General features: G+C 47.2%; 1 protein-coding gene across 4 annotated transcripts in view; it reads left to right on the top strand.

Moving 5' to 3' along the window:
- The window catches only part of MED15 (mediator complex subunit 15), a 62,146-nt gene that overhangs the window by 5,786 nt on the left and 33,807 nt on the right, over positions 1 to 22,553 (top strand). For all 4 annotated transcript variants that reach the window (XM_070400080.1, XM_070400081.1, XM_070400079.1 and 1 more), the window contains exon 2: positions 18,521 to 18,608. In XM_070400080.1, the coding sequence (XP_070256181.1) occupies positions 18,521 to 18,608 (88 nt within the window). The remainder of the gene's footprint in view (positions 1 to 18,520; positions 18,609 to 22,553) is intronic.

Below are 22,553 nucleotides of genomic sequence, written 5' to 3'. Positions count from 1 at the left end.
CCCTGTGCCCGTGTACCCACCACTCAGCTTCAGATGGTCAACTCTTGCTAATAGATTCTGCCACCTGCCCCCTATTATTTTGATACTTGGAGTGTTTGGCCGCCCAGTGCCTGTGGATTCAACTCTGAGCCTGGCTCCTTTCTCCTGGCTCTGCACCTGCCCGTCCATCCCACCATACTGTCCATCCCATGGAGCCTCACAGGAGCCCAGCTCTTTGTCACCCTAGCTGCTCTGTATCCTGGTTTGTTTCCCTGCTTGAGACACCCTTCTTCTTGTGGCTGAGCACAGCAGTCCCATCCTACTCACCTTCCCAGGACACTGGGCCTCCAGTTGCCCTCTGCTTTTTAGTCTGAATCTCTCAGGCCCTGAGCATTTGTGAATCAGAGTTGATCCCTGCCCACCAGGAGTGCTGTGGCCCTGTTTAGACTGTGGTGATAGTGGGCTAACCTGAAGGGCATTCACCTTAGAGTTGAAGAAAGTGATAGCAGCCTTGACCAGTTTGGCTCAGTGGATAGAGCGTCGGCCTATGGACTGAAGGGTCCCAGGTTCGATTCCAGTCAAGGGCATGTACCTTGGTGGCGGGCACATCCCCAGTGGGCGGTGTGCAGGAGGCAGCTGATCAATGTTTCTCTCTCATCGATGTTTCTAATTCTCTATCCCTCTCCCTTCCTCTCTGTAAAAAAATCAATAAAATATATTTAAAAAAAAAAAGAAAGTGATAGCAGCACACATGTGATGACACAGGCATCCTCACAAGCTACTGCTGGGGCACATAAATGAGGTCATTTTTCTGGAAGGTTGTTTGGCAATCTGTTGATTCCAGTAACCTTAAAATGTTCCTTTCCGTAGGTATTTCCTCTAAGGCTATAAGCCGGAGAGTGTTCAAAAAGTCTGGTGGTGATGAGGCTTGTCTCCACATCATGTCAGGAGTGGGACAGGAGAGACAAGTCAGGAGTGGGAGCTGGGTTAGATTTGTTATTGTAGCTGCAGATGGCAGGCTTGGTGCTGCTGTTAAAACCTACGTGGGAGATACTCCATAACACGTTGCTACCGAGAAGAGCAGGTTAGCAAGCAGCACACCATGGTACAGGCTGAGTTTTTTAAATAGATCTCCTTAGCTGATTGAGTGATTTTAATTTTCTTTGTAATTTTTAGTGCATATATGTATGTGTGTTTTTCTGTTAACAATAAACATACATCCTTTGTAATCAAAAATCCTTTGAATATGAGGTAGACCTGTCTGCCAGTGAGGAGGAGGTGGCTGTGTCACAGACTGCTACCAAAAGGCAGAAAGTCACCGTGTGCTCTGCCTGCAGGGTAGTATCCTCTCTCACCTGGGCCCTGAGTGCTAGCACAGCCTTCTTAAGATGATTCTATCCTTTCCACCTCTGCTAAAAAGCATTCCCCTTTCTGTCTGAAACTGCCCTTCCAGCTGACACTCCCTCTGTGCTGGTGTGAGAGCCCCAGCCAGAATGCTCCCTCCTCCATGCATTGCCCTCTGGTCACCATCATGACTGGCTCTTCCTCTGTCATTCTTTCTCTTCCCTATTGGAGGTTTGGCATGCCCTTTACCCTCTTCATGGGGTGATGGCTCAGCCCACTGCAGTTCTTACTTCCTCTTCAGTGTGTAGAGCCTTCATTGGCTGCATCCTGGCATGAAATGAACAGATGAACTCTTTTCTGCTATCATTATTATTGTTATTATTTTGGTTTGCAAACAACATTATAAATTCCTTGAATATAGGGGCTGTTTTATACCTCCGCATCTCATTTAACTCCTAATGCCTTGGCTCAGACAAGAGGTGCGCACAGTAATTGAAGATAGGGTTGTGGAAAGCAGTGCTGTCTTCTATTCTTGCAGCCTGCCAGGATTTTCTCCATTAGTGCTACCTAAACACTGAACCAACCGCTTCTCCTTCTGAGCCTTTCTTTTTTTTTTTTTTTTAATTGAGACATTTATTTCAAGACAAAGGGGAGAGCAGACTGCTACTAGATGGTTCTGTTTAGTAGATAAGCAGATGAGTACCCAGAGAACAAAGAGGGATGCACTAGGACCTAGGCGGAATCATCTGGAAACCCACCATGAGGGAGACAGTTCTCTCCACTTTAATAATGAACTTCTTCCTAACCTAGGTGGGGGGGGGCCTGGTAATAAAAGTCTGGGATTTAATGAGTTAAATATCTCGTAGTGGATTTAGGGTATTGTCTTCCTGGTGCTCATGCTTGATGAATGGCAGCCGAGTCCTGTCTCGCTCCTTTCTCCTGGACACTTTGGCCCCACAGGCTCTTTGCATGGGAATCTGCTAGAGGGATGGGAGCAGGTGGGAATGGGTGAGGTGTGATCTGGCTGCTGGTCAGCCTTTGAGCTGAGCAACTACGTCCAGTTTGGGAGAGGGACAGCAAGGCAGGTGAGTGGCATCGGCCAAGGGTCCTGGACCAGAAAGGCTCCCAGCCTCTGGGGCTCCTGCACTTCCCAGCCTGTGTACCCCCTACTTCTTCCTGTACAAGTTCCAGTGGGCGTGGGAAGGCCATGCTTATTGGTTAAGAAATGGCTTATTCCTGTCCCCACTGTCCTGTTCTGCTCTCCCTTTTTCAACTTCTTTTCAGCCCTCACCAGAGGTGATGTTAGAAGAAGTTATCTGGCTGCTGTACTGTATATGGGATGGGGCTCCTGTTATAAAAGTAGAAAGAATGCTGGACTTACCCTTAGAATCCCTGGTGGATCACCATAGGTCTGATTTGAGTCATGCCAGGGTGGACTCACGCCTGTGCAAGTGCTGCAGAATCTCTGCCAGGTGCTCTGTAATAGGAATTCAAGCTTGAGGCCATTCAAGTCCAAACCCAAGGATGGGGCATGGGCAGGATCCTGGGGCCAGGGCTCAAGAGCTCTTGCTTATCTCACAAGTAATTCTTACTTATTTTTAAAATATGCTTTTATTGATTTCAAAGAGAGGAAGGGAGAGGAAGAGAGAGATAGAAGCATCAGTGAGAGGAACATCAATCAGCCACCTCCTGAGCGTGCCCCGACCCCCTCCCCCACCGGGAATTGAGCCCACAACCTGGGCATGTGCCCCTGTAACCTCGTGGTGCATGGGTCAATGCTCAACCACTGAGCTACACCCACCAGGCCCACAAGTATTTCTTTTATATTAAACTAGAGGCCCGGTGCACGAATTCATGCACCAGTGGGATCCCTCAGCCTGGCCTGCGGGATCAGGCTGAAACCGGCTCTTCAGCATCCTCTACTAGTGCAAGATTGGGGCTGGAGAGGGACACGAGAGGTTGGCTAGCCAGGGAGGGACTGAGGGAGGACTCCAGGGCGTGTCTGGCCTGTCTTGCTCAGTCCCTATCGGCCGGACCCCAGCAGCAAGCTAACCTACTATTAGCGTCTGCCCCCTGGTGATCAGTGCATGTCATAGTGACTGGTCGACTGTCTGCCCCCTGGTGGTCAGTGCATGTCATATCAAGCGGTTGAGCGGCCTTAGCATATCATTAGGATATTGTGCTTTGGTTGGTTGAATGGACTACCAGACATTTAGCATTTAGGCTTTTATTATATAGGATACTAGTGGCCTGGTGCACGGATTTGTGCACATTGAAAGGAAATTAATTAGAAGAAATATTTTAATATCACTATCCACCCTTTCTTTATAGCAGAAGTGTCAACCAAATTCATGATTGACAATGACAGATTGAAACACACGCGTGTGATTGGAGCTTTATATGTATTGCTCATGCGTGAGTCAACTTAGCCTTTTATAGTTATAGAATAAACTTGCTTAATTAGACCTGCTTTCTGATGTAGCTAAACTTTTTCCAGCCCAGTGAAGCACTCCAACTTCTCTTTTAGGTCATTGTCAGCAACACAGCAGTAAATATCAACACAAACCAGATTACTATTGTAGATCAGGTAGGGAGAACAAAGGGTAAAACATTTAACTGCAGCAGTGTTTGACTATATTCTGTGCAGTGAGAAAACCTGAGGTCATTTTAAAGGTCCACCATTTCTTCTTTTCAGTCGGGTTGTTTCTAAACTTTCTAAATCTCCATTTTCTGGCTAATGAAAAGAAAATAAGATTCCACCGAGTCTCCTATCTACCGACTCCAGGACTTCTGTGAGGATCAAATAAGATGAGGCATGGGAAATGCTTCACAGAAATTTGGTTAAAGTGTGAAATGTTTGTTTTTCTTTTCGTGTTTTTTTTTTTTTTTTTTTTTTTTTAAGTGTGAAATGTTTGCACCTGGCTGTAAAGCAAGTTGTGTTCCTGGGCTGAAGAAACTGCAAGGAGGCTAGTTGTTGCTAGGAAGAGGAAGCTGGGCGTTGCTATGTGATGTCATTACCTGGATAGACACTTAGCATATTAGCCTTTTATATATATAGACTAGAGGCCCAATGCATGAAATTTGTGCAAGAATAGGCCTTCCTTCCCCTGGCTACCGGCACCGGCTTCCCTCTGGCACCTGGGACCCGGGTTTCCCTCGCAGTCCTGGCTTCGTCCAGAAGGTTGTCCGGGAGGATGTCCAGAAGAATGTCTGGTCTGATTAGCATATTCTGCTTTTATTATTATAGATAACAAATCTACAGTGAATGATGTAAGGACATGTACCTTGAGCATGATGCCACCAGATGATTGTTCACACATGTAAATTTCCCCAATACCTGCATCTTGAACAGGTTTAGCACCCAGTAGGCTTCTTCCTGTGCTTCAGCCAGTGCAGACTCTGCCCCACTCCTCTGACTTCCCCAACCATGGAGACATTTGTCCTTAAACTTCCTGTCATTGGAATCATACTCCATGCAATTTTGAATCTGCCTTCTTTCATTAAGCATCATGTCTGTGAACTTTATCCTTGTAGGTAGCAGTTCTTATTTATCCCTTGTGTCATTCCATTGCATGACTCTACCCCAGATGACTTTTCTGTCCTACTCTTAATGGACTTCAGGGTTACTTCCAGTAGTTGGCTCTGTGTATACAGTTTTGGATCATGTTTTCTGATGGGTACATGTGCTTACTCTCTGGGGTGTGCACCCAGGGCTGGGTCCAGGGGTGAGGCCTTTACCTGCAGCATGGTCTGCCAAACAATTTTCTCAGGGGTACCAATTTATGTTCCCACAAGCCATGTAGGGGAGTTCAGCTTTAGACATCCTTGCTAACACCTGGCATTGTCAGGGAACCTGTCTTCATAACTAGCACCCTGTTGATTTTAAATGCACACTCAAATTTGATACCCACTCTGCAAGTGACAACAGGAATGGGAAGAATGATTTTGGAGGAGTGAAACTATAAGGAAAGAAGCTGTAGAATTTAGTGACTGTGTGTGTGTTTAAATTCTTTATTATTGAAAGTATTACATATATCTCCTTTTTCTCCCATTGACCTCTCCCCGCCCACTCCTGCTCCCAGCAGATGCCCTTACCCGCCTTGTGTGTGTGTGTGTGTGTGTGTTGTTTGTACATACATGCAGGAAAAGGGAGGAGAAAGACACATCCTTACCTGAGGATATTTTTCCATTGGTTTTATTATTTTTTTTTTAATGCTCACCTGAGGATATTTTTCCATTGATTTTTAGAGAGAGGGAAAGACAGAGAGAAATATCGATGTGGATGGGAGAGAAACACATTGATTGGTTGCCTCCTGCACATGCCCTGAACAGGGCCCTGGCCAGGAAGAGCCTGCAAGCGAGCCTGCCCTTGACCAGAATCGAACCCAGGACCTTTCAGTCCACAGGCTGATGCTCTTTCCATTGAGCCAAACCTGCTAGGGCCCGAGGATTTTTTTCTTTTTTTTAAAAATTGATTTAAGAGAGAGAGGAAGGGAGAGAGAGAGATGTGAGAAAGAAGCATCAATTAGTTGCCTCCCATACTTGCCCTGACTGGGGATCGAACTCACAACCTAGGTATGTGCTCTGACCAGGAGTCAAACCCACAACCTTTTGGTGTTCAGGACAATGCTCCAACCCACTGAACCGCCCAGCCAGGGTGACTGGGGAGCACTCTTGGAGATAAGCCTCCTCTAGTCTCCTCTTCACAGTCATCCTGCGTGTTTGACGTGAGCATTTTACTTATTGTTAAAAGCTCCATTACGTACTTTTCCAAACATTCACAGCAGTAGAGATAATACAAAAATGTCTCCCAGTTACTTCCAGAGTTAACAACACATGGTCATTGTTTTACCTATCCCTCCCCACCCCTTCCTGGACTGTTTGAAATAACATCCCAGACACTGTATGATTTCACATGCCAATACTTGAGTGCAGATCTTTAAAAGATAGGGCTTTCTCTCTACTCCCAAATACCACAAAATCATGTGAGATAAGCATTTTAATAAATTCTTGGGTTGGCAGAGAGTGCCAACCATTCTATGTGGTTGCCTGATAGTAATTGGGACATGCTTGGGCCTGGGACTGGGGGAGCCAGAGTGGTTCCAGGCCTGGAGCCCAGAGGCCAGTGCCTGGACAGGGATCAAGAGGCCTCCTGGTTCTTTTGAGGCCAAACCTTAGAGAAGTTTGGGTAGTCTTCTGAACTAGCTCAATCAAGTAACAACATGCCCTTTTAAGGCCAGTGGTGTCTTCCACGTTTTTTTTGTTTGTTTGTTTGTATTTTAAAATTATTTTAGAGAGAGGGGAAGGGAGAGGGCTAGAGAGATAGAAACATCGACTGGCTACCTCCTGCATGCCTCCTACTGGGGATCGAGCCCACAACCTAGGCGGGAATCGAACCGGTGTGCTTTTGGTTCATGGGTCGATGCTCCAGCCAGGCAGACTGTGTTGTCTTCTTTAGGAGTAGTTCTTTTTTTAAAAATATATTTTATTGATTTTTTACAGAGAGGAAGGGAGAGGGATAGAGAGTTAGGAACATCGATGAGAGAGAAACATCGATCAGCTGCCTCTTGCACACCCCCTACTGGGGATGTGCCCCCAACCAAGGTACATGCCCTTGACTGGAATCGAACCTGGGACTCTTCAGCCCGGGGCAATGCTCTGTCCACTGAGCCAAACCGGTTAGGGCAGTAGTTCTTTCATTGATACAGTTCATTGGGAATTGAGAAATCTTGAGAGCAGAAATTGGAGCACTCAGTCAAACAAAACGAAAGTAATTGTGAAGAGAAAATGTTTTAATTGTGAAGAAAAAATGTTTTAAGTTTCTTGTGTTTATATGATTAAAAAGTTTATTTTTACAAAACTAAATAACCCTTTTCTACATGTAGGTAGGTGGTTAACTTCTGAAATACATATTTTTATCTTGTTAAAAAAACACTTTTGCCCAGGTTGGATGGCTCAGTTGGTTGGAGCATCATCCGTATACCAAAATGGTTGAGGGTTCAATTCCCAGTCTGGCACATACCTAGTCCTGATGCATACAGAAGGCAACTGATTGATGTTTCCCTCTTTCACTTTGATATTTCTCTCTCGCCCCTCCCTCCCTTTTCCTCTCTAAGATGAATTTAAAAAGCCCTGGCCAGTGTGGAGTGTTGTCCCATCAACTAAAAGGTGGCAATTTCAATCTCTGGTTGGGGGGCGGGTGTGCTAGAGGCAACCAATCGATGTTTCTCTCTCACATTGATGTTTCTCTTTGTCTCTCCCCTAGCCAATAAATAAATAAAAGCAATTTTTTAGAAACCCATATTCTTGGGTGGGAATAAAAACAAAACAAAACACTTTTATGGTTCTTTAAGAAGTCAGAGAACCAGATACAGAAGTGTGCTAGCAAAGAAAAGGAAGACGTTACAGTCTGGGCTGTAGTTTGGCCAACATGTTTCCAGCTACCTGTGAGGTCTAGAAGGGCTCCCTCCCTGTCGGGGCCAGATGTTTGCTTTGGTTACTGCTGGTGACTGTGTCTCATTTTTTCCTGCCTCCAAGATGAAACCACTTGGGCCTTGGTGCACTAAATCACTGTCTGTTGCAAAATGGGAGAAGAACAACAGAGGTGCAAGGAGGCTGCTCTGTAGCTATCTGTGGACCTGGTCAAGGTTGCTTTACCAGCCTGAAAGGTCTTGCACTGGTGGAGGACAAGGAAGGGGCTTTTCCAACTGTGGGTATGGTGAGGTACCTCCCAGGTGTGTGGGGATGGTGGGAAGATTGCTTTGCCAGTACCTCTCTGACTGTACTCAGACTAAGCGGCCCACTGGGAGAACTGTGAAATGAATGTGTGGTAGTCTTTTTAGGACACTCCTGGAAGTCAAAATTGCTGATGAAATGGAAGCTTCCGCCCTGACCGGTTTGGCTCAGTGGATAGAGCGTTGGCCTCTGGACCGAAGGGTCCCAGGTTCGATTCCGGTCAAGGGCATGTACCTTGGTTGCAGGCACGTCCCCAGTATGAGGCGTGCAGGAGGCAGCTGATCGATGTTTTTCTCTCATCGATGTTTCTAACTCTCTATCCCTCTCCCTTCTTCTATGTAAAAAACCAATAAAATATATTTTAAAAAAAGAAAAAGAAATGGAAGCTTCCAGTCTCCATGTTGACAGAGTAATGAAGTTTAAATGGGTGAGGGAGACATTTTTTTTCCTATCTTTTCTTTTTTTATTGCTTTGAGAGAGAGAAAGGAACATCGATTTGTTGTTCCACTTATTCATGCATTCATTGGTTGCTTCTTATATGTGCCCTGACTGGGGATGGAACCCTCATCTCTCTCATATTAGGACAATGCTCTAAACAGTTGAGCTATCCGACCAGGACAGAGGGTAGCTGGGGTTCATTGAGTATTTCTCTATGGCAGTATTTCTTTGTGGCACACTTTTTAGGTGAATTTTATCATTTAACTTTTAATTACTTTCTATTTTAACAAAATGATATATGCACATAAATGTTAAAAGTCAAGGAATTGCCCAGCCAGTGTGGCTCAGTGGTTGAGCATCGGTCCATGCACCAAGAGATTGCTAGTTTGATTTCCGGTCAGGGCACATACCCGGATTGAGGACTCGATCCCCAATGGGGTGTGTGTAAGGAGGCAGCTGATCAATGTTGATGTTTCTCTCTCATTGATGTTTCTATCTCTCTTTTCCTCTCCTTTCCTCTCTCTCTAAAAAAAAAAAAAACAACTAAAAAAAATCATGGCCCGGCTGGTGTGGCTCAGCAGTTGAGTGTTGACTCAGGAACCAGGAGGTCACCAGTTTGATTCCCAGTCAGGGCACATGCCTGGGTTGTAGGCTCGATCGCCAGTATAGGGTGTGCAGGAGGCAGCTGATCAATGCTTCTCTCTCATTGATGTTTCTATCTCTCTATCCCTTCCCCTTCCTTTCTCTCTAAAAATCAATAAAAATATATTTTAAAATATCATGGTGGTTCCCTACTCAGGAAGTCCTCCCCTGTGACTCTTCTTTCTTCCCGTGTATTCCTGTGACTCTAAGTATGTGCATGTGCTGCTTGAGTCATCCCGTTTATGAGTTTTATGAATTATCTATTGACTTTCTGTATAGCTCCCATTACCCGGATGTTATCTCCTCCTCGCTCTTGGCCTGCTAGTGTTTTACCTTCTGGCTAAATGGGTAATGAATGTTTATGTTTTATGCTTACACAAATGATATTCACAGCTGATCATATTGGCATACTGTGATGTTTGTTTTTTTCTCCCAGAAAAAATTGCCTTCTTAAAATGTGCCTGGTTTTCTGTGTACCTGTGGTTAACTCTTCTCCTATCTTCTAGTTGTCTCTCGGTCAGTTACCCCTGTGCTCAGTGCTGGCAGGCTGTTAGTGCCAGCTTTTCCCCGGAACATCCCTGCTGGAGCCCTCACCGGCAGTGGCCAGAGGTGTGGTGAGGATGGCCCTCAGTGTGCTTGTGTCTCAAGTTGCATGGCTGCATGACTCTGGTGTTGGGTCTCCTTTTATGTGTCCTGTGCCTTGTTCTTTTCGGTTCACTCCTTTGTTCTGGAGAAAGTGCTCATGGGAATTCAGTTTCTGTAGGCTGTGGCAGTTTGCATGCACATGGAGTTCTAGGTTGGACGTACTTCCTCAAGGATTGAAAAGCATGTCCCATTCCACTGCTTTCTTGTTCCCAGTGCTGCTGTTGTGATGGCCAGTGCCTCTTGGTGACTTGCCTTGGAAGGTTCCTTTGAGTCATTTCATGGGAATCTAATTCCCTCCATTTCCTATGCTCACTCTTTCCAATGTTTGAATGAGTGTTTGAATGTTGGTCCTTTGGACTATGTTCTTTTTAAAATATGTTTTTATTGATTTCAGAGAGAAGGAGAGAGAGAAACATCAGTGATGAGCGAGATCATCGAACAGTTGTTTCCTGCATGTGCCCTGACTGGGAGTCACCTCCTGGTTCAGAGGTTGATACTCAACCACTGACCCATACTATCCAGAACCATTTTCTTTATTTCTCTCTCTCTCTCTTTTTTAAAAAATATATTTTATTGATTTTTTACAGAGAGGAAGGGAGAGAGATAGAGAGTTAGAAACATCGATGAGAGAGGAACATCGATCAGCCGCCTCCTGCACATCCCCTACTGGGAATGTGCCTGCAACCCAGGTACATGCCCTTGACCGGAATCGAACCCGGGACCCCTCAGTCCACAGGCCGACGCTCTATCCACTGAGCCAAACCGGTTTCGACTTCTCTCTCTTTTTTTAACCCTCACCCAAGGACATGCTTGAGAGAGAGAAACATCGATTGGTTGCCTGTGTATGTGTCCTGACCAGGGATTGAACCCGCAACCTGGGTATGTGCTTTGACCGGGAATTGAACCAGCAACCTTTCAGTGTACAGGACTACACTCAACCAACTGAGCCACTCCAGCCTGGCCCATTTTCTTGACTTTATATCCGCTGTTACCCATCTCTTTGTCTTTTAGTTCTGCTCTTTGGGAGATTGCCTCAATTTTATCTCTGACTTTTCACTGTAACATGTTTTTATTATAAGAATGCTTTGTTTTTTATAATCTGATTTTTTCTATTTTATGGCATCCTGTTCTTGTTCAGTAGATGTAATGTCTTTTCTATATGAATAATAAAGATAATTTCTTGACATTTTCTTCTTCCTGCTGAGTTTCTGATAGCTCCAAGTAACATTTCTCATGGGGTCTTTATCTGTCACATTGGGGTGTCCTGGAGCCCTTGGTTGGCTGCTCACTCCAAGAGAGGGGACACTGTGAAGGTGAGTGGACACTGCACATACTGGAGGCTCATGTAGCTTCAGGTTCTCTGAGTCTTTCTTATAGAATATGGTCTTCCAAATGCTGGGCTGAGATGAAGGCCTGGGTGCCAGCATGCTGGGCGCTGCACGGGAGGAGGCTGCAGGCAGGTGGGCAGGTGAGTGGGTGGGTCTCAGCAGTTAGTGTGGATCTAGTCATTCGGATGGGCATGCAGCCCACTTCTTTCATTATCCCCCCGTGCCTTCTCCACTGGTGGGTTGACCCTCTAGTCCAAGGATTTTCCATTTTATGCTTTTTCGGAGAATACCTCTCTAGTGGTTTCTTGATGTGAGGGTGGTAACCTAACAGTGTAAGTGGGGGAGGAAATATGGGGGTGTCTTTCACGCAGGAATCCTTCCATTCATCCTTGGTCCTGAGCCATGCGAATATCCGGGCTGTCACCTGGTTGTTTCTCAGTCCTGCTTTCTTGGTTGGCTTGCTGTGTCCATCACCACTTGGCCATCGACTAGCTTTTCAGTCCCAAAACTGTTGGGGCCACCACTCCATTCTTCCCATCTTTGTGAGTTTGTGTTAGGGAAAAATGAAATTATTTTTTTCTGGGTTTTTAGTGGTGTTTTGGGGTAGAACAAAACTAGATGTGTGGGTTCAGTTCCTCATTTGTTGTGGGGAATATATTTATTGGATCGTGACTTAAGCTAGCTTAATTTAAGTCAAGTACCTCACCCCTCATATGGCTTTGTTCTTTTGCAGATAAGAGTTCCTCTTTTCAGGAAGCCAGACATTACATTTGGAACTATGTATTTTTCATTGTGACTGGTCCTTTATCATTCTGCTCTCAAAATAAATTTCTGATTTCAAAAAAATTTGGCCTCTAAGAGAGTATAATATTTGGGGGGAACAAACCAAAACAGAAAAAAATATTTTTTTTTTTCTTTCTGTTTTGTTTTGTTAAGCCTCGTCTGAGGATATTTTTCTATTGATTTTTAGGGAGAGTGGAAGAGAGAGGGAAAGACAGAAAAACATCGATGTGAGAGACATCGGTTGGTTGCCTCCTGTATGCTCCCTGACCAGGGCCTCAGTTGGGGAGGAGCCTGCAACCAAGGTACAAGCCCTTGACTGGAATCAAACCCGGGATCCTTTGGTCCGTAGGCTGATGCTCTATCCACTGAGCCAGACTGGCTAGGGCAAAATTACAGTGAAAAACAGATCCTTTCTAAATTGAAAATGAGAAGTCAGTGGGTTGATGGATATTGTGGTTCTCAAATCAGGAGAGGTTTCCTCTGGGCAGAATGAAAGTCTGTCACATGGATGGATGGGCAGAAGGTGTCCTGTGCACCTGAGGTCAGGAGGTTGAGTCTGTGACTCAGGGAGGAAAGAAACTGCTTTAGACACTAGCAGGAGACCAGAGGAGCTCACTCTCCTGGGAACTCAAGCATTCATTCAGCAATCAGAAAAGAAGTTTGACCCCAGAAAGAGGGCAGCGTTGAAGAGAGTGACCTCGTGAGAGGTGAGAGGGCCTGTGCATGTGAACCAGGACCGTCAGGAGTGGAGTGTGGGCGGGGGAGAGTCTCTTAAGAAATGGGCAGCCCACAGGGGCCACAGAGCTGGGCACCCAAAGGGCACATTTCCAGGTGGTTCAAGGTTCCAGTGGGAACAGCTCTGCCTGAGGGAGCTGCACACGCTCACTGCTGTCATGTAGGAAGGAGGAGACACACATGTCATCGCTATTGGAGGTTTTTTGAGATGTAGTCTTACTGTGAAGTGCGGTGGACTATTCTCTGACTGATTTATTCAGCACACATTCGTGCTTCTTGTGTGCCAAGTGCCGGATGATGTTAACTTTTGTAATCCTCAGAACAGCCCTGTGAGGTGGCACTGTCACCATCTTCTCTCTGCATGAGGAACGCAGGCTCTACAAGTTGGTGCCTTATCCAGGGTCACCAGCTGGGGGGAGGGCTTGTGAGGGGCGGACTGGGGCATTAGCACACTTCGAGCATATGTTCATGCATACCTTCCCAAGCACACGCAGTTTGCTGGTTTTTTGCATTATCCTGCACTGATTCAGATTACAAGGACTAGGACTGTTTCAGTTGAGTTTTCCAATTTGGAGTCACGGGAAAGGTGAGGAAGAGCAGGACGTGCTGAGGCTGGGCCTGCCCCCACATCCTGGCCCCTTCTGTCCACTATCCTGGCCACAGTCCCTCAGAGTGCTCCTTTACGGAGGGGACGCACTTGGGGGATGGAGTGACTCTCCGAAGACCTAGAGCTGGCCAGTGGCCAGGTTGGAATTTGAGCCCTGATCTGTATATTTCCGTAGCTCAGGCCCTCCCTCCTCTTTCTACTTCCTGCCAGGTCCAGCTGGCCAGCACTTCCGCCTGCCCTAGCATACGCTTTCTCCAGGCCACCCTGGCCTCTGCAGCCTGGATGTGCTTGTTCGAGGTCTGGTTTCCGTAGTGCCTGCCACACTGAATCTCAGCTTCTGCACATCATGCTTCATCAAAATACACACTGTTAACCACTCCTTATGTTACAAATAGCTGATTTTTGTCCGACACTGATTACTGCCTGTTAATACAGAGGTGGCTGCCACAGCCTCTACACTCAAGGTGTTCATAGGACAGGGGGGCTGACAGGAAGCTAGCAGTTCCCACAGAGGAGGTGCCACGGGTGTGGCTGAAGTGACCACCATGAAGTAGGGAGTGAGGATACTCCAGCGGGAGAAACTACAGGTCCAGCACACACAGCTGGTGGCATAGTTGGGCAGTGCACTAGGCAGCAGGGCCTCGGGATATTGAGCAGAGTGGGCGAGGAAGCAGACTCCTAAACTGATGGGCTGCCTGCCTTGAGGTAGGCGTGGACATAGCCTGAGTTGCTCCCCACACATACTGCCATTCTAGTGGCTTGGAGAGGTGGCAGGAGGGGAGGGGAGAATAGGACCTGGAGACAGCCTTGTGCGGGGGGACCATCACAGGTTCAGGGAACTGAAGAGGGGGTTCCCAGGTTTCTGGTCTGGGCGATTCTAAGATTGCAGGGTGTTTTCTTGGTGTGTCACTGCCTTCTGCTCCGGCAGGATCTAGACAGTAAGGGCCTCCTCCTGTCCCCGTGTGATGGATCTAGTCCTCCCTCAGCAGGCTCTGGTTTAAACCAGATACCAGTGGAACCCTGACTGGGCAGACAGGTAGAGCTGTGGTAACCAGGAGGAAGCTAGACCGAGGGAGCTTGTGGAGCCCAGGTTGCAGCAGGAGGCTGTGTGCTCTTAGCTGGTGTCAGTCCTCCATTTTTAAAAACATATATATTTTATTGATTTTTTTACAGAGACGAAGGGAGAGGGATAGAGAGTTAGAAACATCGATCAGCTGCCTCCTGCACACTCCCTACTGGGGATGTGCCCGCAACCAAGGTACATGCCCTTGACCAGAATTGAATCTGGGCCCTTCAGTCCGAAGGCTGGCACTCTATCCACGGAGCCAAACCGGTTAGGGCAGTCCTCCATTCATTTTACTTTTTGTTGTTGTTGTTAATCCTAACCCAAGGATATTTTTACCAATGATTTTTTTAGAGAGAGTGGAAAGGAGGGGGAGAGAGAGAAAAACATAGATGTGAAAGAGACACATCGATTGGTTGCTCCTGCATGCGGTCAGAGCGCAGGATCAAGCCTGCAACTGAGGTACATGCCCTTGACTGGAATTGAACCCACGACCCTTCAGTCCACGGGCTGACACTCTATTCATTGAGCCATATCAGCTAGAGCAGTGGTTCTCAACCTTCTGGCCCTTTAAATACAGTTCTTCATGTTGTGACCCAACCATAAAATTATTTTCGTTGCTACTTCATAACTGTAATGTTGCTACTGTTATGAATCGTAATGTAAATATCTGATATGCAGGATGGTCTTAGGCGACCCCTGTGAAAGGGTCGTTCGACTGCCAAAGGGGTCGCGACCCACAGGTTGAGAACCACTGGGCTAGAGAGAGTCCTCCATTCATTTTAGAGGGCTGGCTAGGCCCAGGCACCAGCCACCAGACAGAGCCCTTCTGTTACAGTGCTAATGCCTCTCTGGCAGCTTTGGGTTTGGTGGTGGCTGCTTTGGTATTGGGATGTGACAGGACGGCCATTTAGGGCCTGTCCTTGTGAACTGACACCTGTTTTGCTCCTGACTTGCCCCAGCTGGGTGGCATAGATCTGGGGCTTGCTTGTGTGGGGCAGAGCTCACCTTGACCTGTTGGTTCTTTTCAGTTGAGTTCCTGAGGCTGAACCTCCACTCCGCTCCTTGTTTGGGGCCATCTCCTTGCTGTATGGTAGTTCACCTTCGTTTAGAGACGGTCCCTGGAAGGGCTTTGTTTTTTGGAGGTGGAGACTGAGGCGTGGCCGTTCAGGCCCAGCTACTCCGCCAGGCCTTCTGGGACAGCAGCAAAGCCGAGATTGGGGAGGCTAAAGGGGCTTCGGCAAGCAGCTGGTTCTGCCCCTGTGCAGGGCTCCTCCCAGCGTGGGACTGGGTCCCAATGACCGCCTCATACGGTGGCCACGTTAGGTCCTGAGTGCAGTGGAGGGACACCACACCTAAGCACAGGTATGAAATGTGGTGAGACATGCAGTTAAAACCCACATAATGGACAGGTGCCTCAGACACAATGTTGAGGTGACTGAATAGGAAAGGACAGGCCGTCTCCTTGGGGGGAATGGAAGATACTAACAGAGAGTATAACCGCCTGGTTTATTTTTTGCCTTATCTTCTGTGTTATGGAGCATGATCTGCAGGCTAGAAACAGGAGCAAACACATTTTTTAAATTATGGTTTGCATAACTGAAAACAGTGCTCAGGGCACCTGTTTATTTCTTCAGCCACCAAACACGCTCAGCCTGTTTGGGCAGGCTCTGCGTGTAACAGTGGAGGGGACAAGTGTATGACACGGGCATGGTGCTGCCTCGCAGGGCCCTGGTGCCGGCCAAGGAGCAGCCTTTCTCCTCCACTCTGTACTGACACAGCCGCTTTCATGGTTCATGGGCAGAACTGGACATTTATCCAGTTTCATTTCCTATTGTTAAGATGTGTGTTCCAGCTTGTCAAGATATGCCTGTTTCTGGCCTCCCATATTGTCAGTGCTCCTCAGTCTCTAAGTCATGGATAGCCGGTGCTCATGCTGTCCATGTCATCTGTGATGTTGCCCTAACCAGGACAGGATAGGGCTCCTCTAGCAGATCCCTGGCATCTGGTGCCTTTGGGCCTGGTGAGGTTCCCCCACCTAAAGGCTACTACAGTAAGCTGGCATCCGTGTCTTATTTCTGTGGACGTGCCAGGTTCTTTGCTGCAGTTAAGATGCACGATGTCGGTAGGCCTGTGAGTCTGCTGACCCTATAAAAGACGGCCAGCCAGCGGTTCAGGAGGACAGCTTTTCGCCAGCCAGGAGCCTGGCTAAGCCCTCGGGGATAGCTGCTTTGGGGCACTGAGCCCATTTGTGTAACCAGTCTCATCTTCAGAGACCTCAGCACCCCTCTCTGCCTCTCTGCGCTTACACCGTGGCTCCTGCCTTCACTTTCTACCCAAAGCCTCCCCACTCCGTACCCAGTCAGCTGACCAGCAAATGCCCCTTTGCTGTGTCCACTGCTCTGCTCTGGGTCACCTTGTTAGTTCCAGGCTCTGTGGCAGGGCTTGCCACACACTGTTGTCGGAAGGTGGCAAGGGGAACACGTTCTGTCCTGGGGGGTGCAGGTGAGGCGCCCTTCTGAAGACAGGTCTGCCCAGTCACTTCTCTTGTTGGAAATGCTCAGTGACTTAGAGCCTAATGCCAGGTGACATCTCAGCACGTGGGTGCCGGGTCCTCCTGGCCTGCCAGCCTCACTTCCCTATGAGTTGGATCTTGTGTTGTCCTCCTGCATTATTTTTCTCACCCTTTTCTTGTGGTCCTGGTCTTATATTCCCTGTGCGTGCATCTGCTCCACCTTGGGTGCTTTGTGGCAGGAACCTTTTGCTGCCTCCTATGCAGGCTTAATGAAGCAGATGGGGCACAGAACCCAGACTCACACGTGTTGAATAAATTATCCAGTGGTATGGTTGATCAGCGTCATTTTATCTTTCTTTATGCATTAATACAGACTTGTCCCTCTCTTAGCATTTAGCCTCTTTTCTAGGATTTCTTTAAGGAACATAAATCTGATTCTGCAGCCCCATGTGCACACTCTTTCAGTAGCCTGGGGTTTCTTTGTTTGGAATGGTCAGAAAGCTTCCTTGCACCAGCTGGACTGGGCTTGTTTAGTGCACTTGGGTGAGGCAGCAGAGCCCTGACATGTTTGTTCATTTGTTTATCAGTAGGTCCAGTGCTGGGGAGATAGGCAGGGAGACCTCTCCTGCAGGGAAGAAGGCAGTCTGTGAGCAGAGGGGCCAGGCCTCGGAACTCAAGCCTGACATGCCCCTTCCTTTCTAACAAATGCACATGTGTTCGTGTGTGTGTGTGTGTGTGTGTGAATGTTTCCATCCAAAGGGAGCGTAAGCTTAGCTAATGGTCATAGCTCTGTCCCAGCAGAGTATTGGCCTGATAAAAATGTGCGATAGGATCTCATCTTTTATTACATATATTGGCAAATGTGCTTTTAAGATGTTTTCCTTGTGTGTGTAGTCTCTTCCTATCCCCAGCTAGAAGCTGTTGGAAGTTGGGGCTTATCTCCGGGGTCCCACCTGGGGAACCTGCACATCTCACATAGGGACCTTTGCCTTGGGAGGGACTGGAAGATGTTTTGTTGTGGCCCCTTTGTTTTACAGAGGAGAGTGGAGCTGGGATCCCACAAATCTTTTTTTTTTTAATATATTTTATTGATTTTTTACAGAGAGGAAGGGAGAGAGATAGTTAGAAACATCGATGAGAGAGAAACATCGATCAGCTGCCTCCTGCACATCTCCCACTGGGAGTGTGCCCGCAACCCAGGTACATGCCCTTGACCAGAATCGAACCTGGGACCTTTCAGTCCGCAGGCTGACGCTCTATCCACTGAGCCAAACCAGTTTCGGCGATCCCACAAATCTTAATGCCAGAGTTAGGTGGGGACCCAGGCCATTCAGAAGGCAGGAAATGGAGGCTGGCTGGCCACTCACCCTTCCCATGTGCACTTTATTTTGTGCTGATTGTGAGTGTTCCCTGGGGCCTGGCCCCTCTGCTCCCTCGTTCCAGGGGTGCCTATTTTGTTTGTGGTGACCACCTTTCCTGTTCTTTCCTTCTTATTCCCCTGCCCTCTTACTCCCTTTCTCAGCTGCCATTCATTGCTCTGCTGAGCACACCTCCCTTGTTGCCTTTCCTGGACCTCAGTGAGGCTGGTGTGCTGGGGGACAGGTCCCATCCACTCAGGGGCAGTTGCTGTGCAGGGCTTCTGGCCAGGAACCCTGCAGCAGCAGACTCATAGGATGTTAACATCTCTTCTTTTTTTTGTCTTTCAGTGAGGATGCCATGAGAAAAGCTGGTGTGGCCCACAGTAAATCCAGCAAGGATATGGAAAGCCATGTATTCCTGAAGGCCAAGACCCGGGTAAGGCCCAGGTGGGCGGAGCCCACAGTGGAGAAGCTCTGGAAGGAGTGGGTGTGATGCAGACTCTGGAAGCTCCTCTGCCTGGGGAGTGGAAAAGGGGTGGCTACTCACCGATTGATCCCATGTGTCTATGGTATAGGTACAGGGAGGTTCCTGGGTGGACTCCCAGTATGCAGTCCCAGAGTCTGACCCTAGACCTCACTACCAGCATCCTCCATTTGTGGTTAGCACCTATGAATCCTGTAGGGCCTTCACTCAGGCCCCAGCTTCTCAGTGTCAGCCCTTGCCTAAGCCCCACATGGTCCTGACATGGGGGCCCAGAAGAGTTTCTGTCCCCTTTTGTTAAGTGATGAAGGTGGTGCTAGTGGAGATTGAGGCCTTGATCGAGGAACCAAGCATAGGAATATTACTGGTGGGGTAGTTGGGGAGGATTTCCAATTTGTGAGCTCTCATCCTGGGCTTCATGTGACTACCTCCTTCCATATGTGCACTCTCCCTGGGGCAGAGCTGTTTTAGTAAAAATGAAGCAGAATAGGCACAAAGAAGCCAAGCTGCTCGTCTAATGCTACCCAGTTTGTGCAAGGTGGGGCTGACGCCCAGGGCTTTTGTTCTGCATCACACCTGCCCTGTTCTCCTTATAGACTTGACCTCCAATCCCTCCTCTGACGCATTGGGTGTGCTCTGAGCGCCTTGTGCCTGAGTGCGGTGTTGGAGCTCTAAGACATGCTGTGTGTCACAAATTAAAAGCAGATGTTATGGCCCTTGACTGGATGCTGGTTTGATAAACCAACTGTCAAGACACCTAGAGCTCAATTGGGGAAATTTGAGCATGGTCTGAATGTTTAGATGAGGTGAACATTTTGTGAAATGGAAAGGTAAAGATGACTGGCTAGAAAAGGCAGGTTCCAGAACAAACACCATCTATATAGTTTGGTCTTAAAGGTCAGAGCACATGAGTGTGTGTTTGTGAGCACACATAAGTGTAAGAAAGAGCTCTTGAGGCAGGGAAGGGAGGGTTCTGTGCCCTGGGTATATGTGATAAGCATTTTCTTTTTTCTTTTTTATAATAACTTTATTGAGATCTTTATATACTATACAATTTACCATTTAAAGTGTACAACTCAGTGATCTTTAGGATATTTTTTTTTTTAATATATTTTATTGATTTTTTACAGAGAGGAAGGGAGAGAGATAGAGAGTTAGAAACATCGATGAGAGAGAAACATCGATCAGCTGCCTCCTGCACATCTCCTACTGGGGATGTGCCCGCAACCCAGGTACATGCCCTTGACCGGAATCGAACCTGGGACCTTTCAGTCCGCAGGCGGATGCTCTATCCACTGAGCCAAACCGGTTTTGGCGATCTTTAGGATATTCACAGAGTTGTTGCACCATCACCAGGATCTAAGTTTTATAACATTTTCTAAAAGAAACTCCATTTCCATTCTGTTACTCTCCATTTGCCCTTGATCTTTAGTCCTAGGCAGCCACTTTCTGCTTACCATTGCATGGATTTGTCTTTTTTCATGTAAATGCAACTATATATGTTTTTCATTAGCATAATATTTTCAAGGTTCATCCATCAACCATGTTGTAGCATGTACTTATTTCTTTTAATTGCCAAATAGTATTTCACTGTATCAGTTGATAGACATTGTTTTCACCTTTTGGCTATTATGAATGATGCTGCTATGAACATTTGTGTACAAATTTTTTAGTTATTTCTTTTGGATATATACACCTAGGAGTGGAATTGCTGGATCATGTGATAATTATGTTTAACCTTTTGAGAAATTGTCAGACTGTTTTCCAAAGCAGCTGCGTCATTTTTCATTTACATCAACAGTGTATATGGTTCCGATTTCTTCACTCCTCATCAACACTTGTTATTGGTTTTGATTTGCATTTCCCTGGTGACTAATGATTTGGGGCATCTATTCATGTAGTATTGGCCATTTGTATATTTTCTTTGGAAAAATGTTTATTCCAATCCTTTGCCTATTTTTAAATATATATATATATATTTTTTTTATTGATTTCAGAGAGGAAGGGTGAGGGAGAGAGAGAGACAGAGACAAAAACATCAATGATGAGAGAGAGTCATTGATATCATTGATTGGCTGCCTCCTGCACGCCCCACACTGGGAATCGAGCCCGCAACCCCGTCATGTGCCTTGACTGGGAATTAAACCATGACTTCCTGGTTCATAGATGGACACTCATCCACTGAGCTACACAGGCCAGTTCCTTTGCCCATTTTAAATTGGTTTCTTGGTCTTTTTATTGTTAGACTGTTAGAGCTCTTTATTTTAGATACAGTCTCTTATTAGATATATGATTTGCAAATATTTGGGGGATGGGGTGTTTTTATTGTTTTTAATTTGTATTATAATTAAAAGAGCTTTGTTGAGGGCTTATTGAACTATTTCAGATTTTGAAATGCAGAAGTTGCTGGTTCAGTATTTTTAATCTATTATTTCATACTGAACTACCCCCAAATTGGTGGCCTCCTAAACAGTGAGTTATTTCTCCTGATTCTGTGCGTCAGGAATTGGGGCAATTGGAATTGCCTGTCTGGCATTCTGCTGCTCTCATGTGTGACCTGTCATGTAGCTGCATCTAGCTGGCAGCTTTGCTGAGCCAGATGGTCCATAAGGCTTCACTCGCGTGTCTGCACGTTGGTTTTCCCTCCATGTAGTGGCTCTGGCAGCGTAGCCTGGGCTACTTACTGCATGGCAGCTGACTTCCATGAAGTAGGAAGTGGAAGCTGCCTGTCCTTGGAAGTCCTGGGACATTGCGTAGATAGAGCAGGCCCTGACTAAGGCCAGTGCAGGTTCAGGGAGTTGGAATTGCCTCCACCTTTTGATGTGAGCAGCAGCGTGTGTGTGTGTACAGGAAGGCCAGTGATTGTCAGCAGCCCTCTTGGAGACTACCACAGAGACTCACAGCAGCTGGGGAATAAGCTTCTGTCCCAAAGTGGGCATCTGGCAGGCAGCAGCCCCCTCACTGTCTTAGCCTTTGCCTTTCTGCAGCCCACATACCAAACCTTAACAGTTTCAGTCCCACATCTTCCTGGTTTGAGCGGGTTCTAAATCCCTAACTCTAAGACAAGGCCCTGTTTGGAAAAGAGATATTTATTAAAGGTGTCAGAAATTTCCTGTCTTTTTTTACAGAGTCAGACATACTGTTGTCTGGTTCCCAGCTTTTTACTACAGCTTAAGTTCCTCCTGGAACCACATACTGTCAGTGTGGCCCTTCCTCACCAGTGGGAACTGGGGGTGGGGTGGAGGGAGACTCTCTAGGTCAGATGGCACCCAGCATGTTTGTTACCTGTCTCTCCCACCTGCGACCCCATTAGAATGACTGTGAAAGAATTTAAAAGGTGAGAGGGACCTCAGAGGAGGGAAAAGGATGGGGAAGAGTGATTTCTCTGTTTTTCTGGAGTGGGAGGTGGAAGAGGCCAAAGAGAAGGGGTGACCTAACCTTGGAACCCTGGGGCAGTCCTGGAGAGGTTGGTGCCTTGTAGTAGAAGGCACCATGACTTATCCTGGATGGGGGCCGGGAATTCTCACACCTGGGAGGTTGGTCAGGACGTCAGTGCTCTGCAGATAGAGATTTAGGGATTGGAGATATGACAGCCCCAGCCTGGGAGAGATCGGAGGTGGAGTTTCAGATCCCGGGTCTCCTGTGGAAAAGAATGCTTGCAGCAGACCTGCAGCAAACCCCAGTGGTTCCTCAGTAACATGGCCTTTGCAAGAATTTTGGACACGTGTTTAACCCGTAAGAAAGCCCCTTGGCAGCAGTGACTTAACTGTGTCCTGTGCCCGCTTCTCCTGCCAAGTGGTCACATCCCTTCCTCTTTCCCTCTCAGGCCTCCTCACACTGGTCTAGTCTAGAGAGTCTCCACTCCACCGTGGAGCAGCCTCAGCCAGGAGCAGGCCATGC

This window comes from Myotis yumanensis, unplaced genomic scaffold (genome assembly GCF_028538775.1).
Source record: "Myotis yumanensis isolate MYYU_CA2020_CCGP unplaced genomic scaffold, mMyoYum1.0.hap1 SCAF_19, whole genome shotgun sequence".
Lineage (NCBI taxonomy): Eukaryota > Metazoa > Chordata > Mammalia > Chiroptera > Vespertilionidae > Myotis > Myotis yumanensis.
Note: the sequence above shows the minus strand (reverse complement) of the source record. Positions and strands in the feature narration are given on the sequence as shown.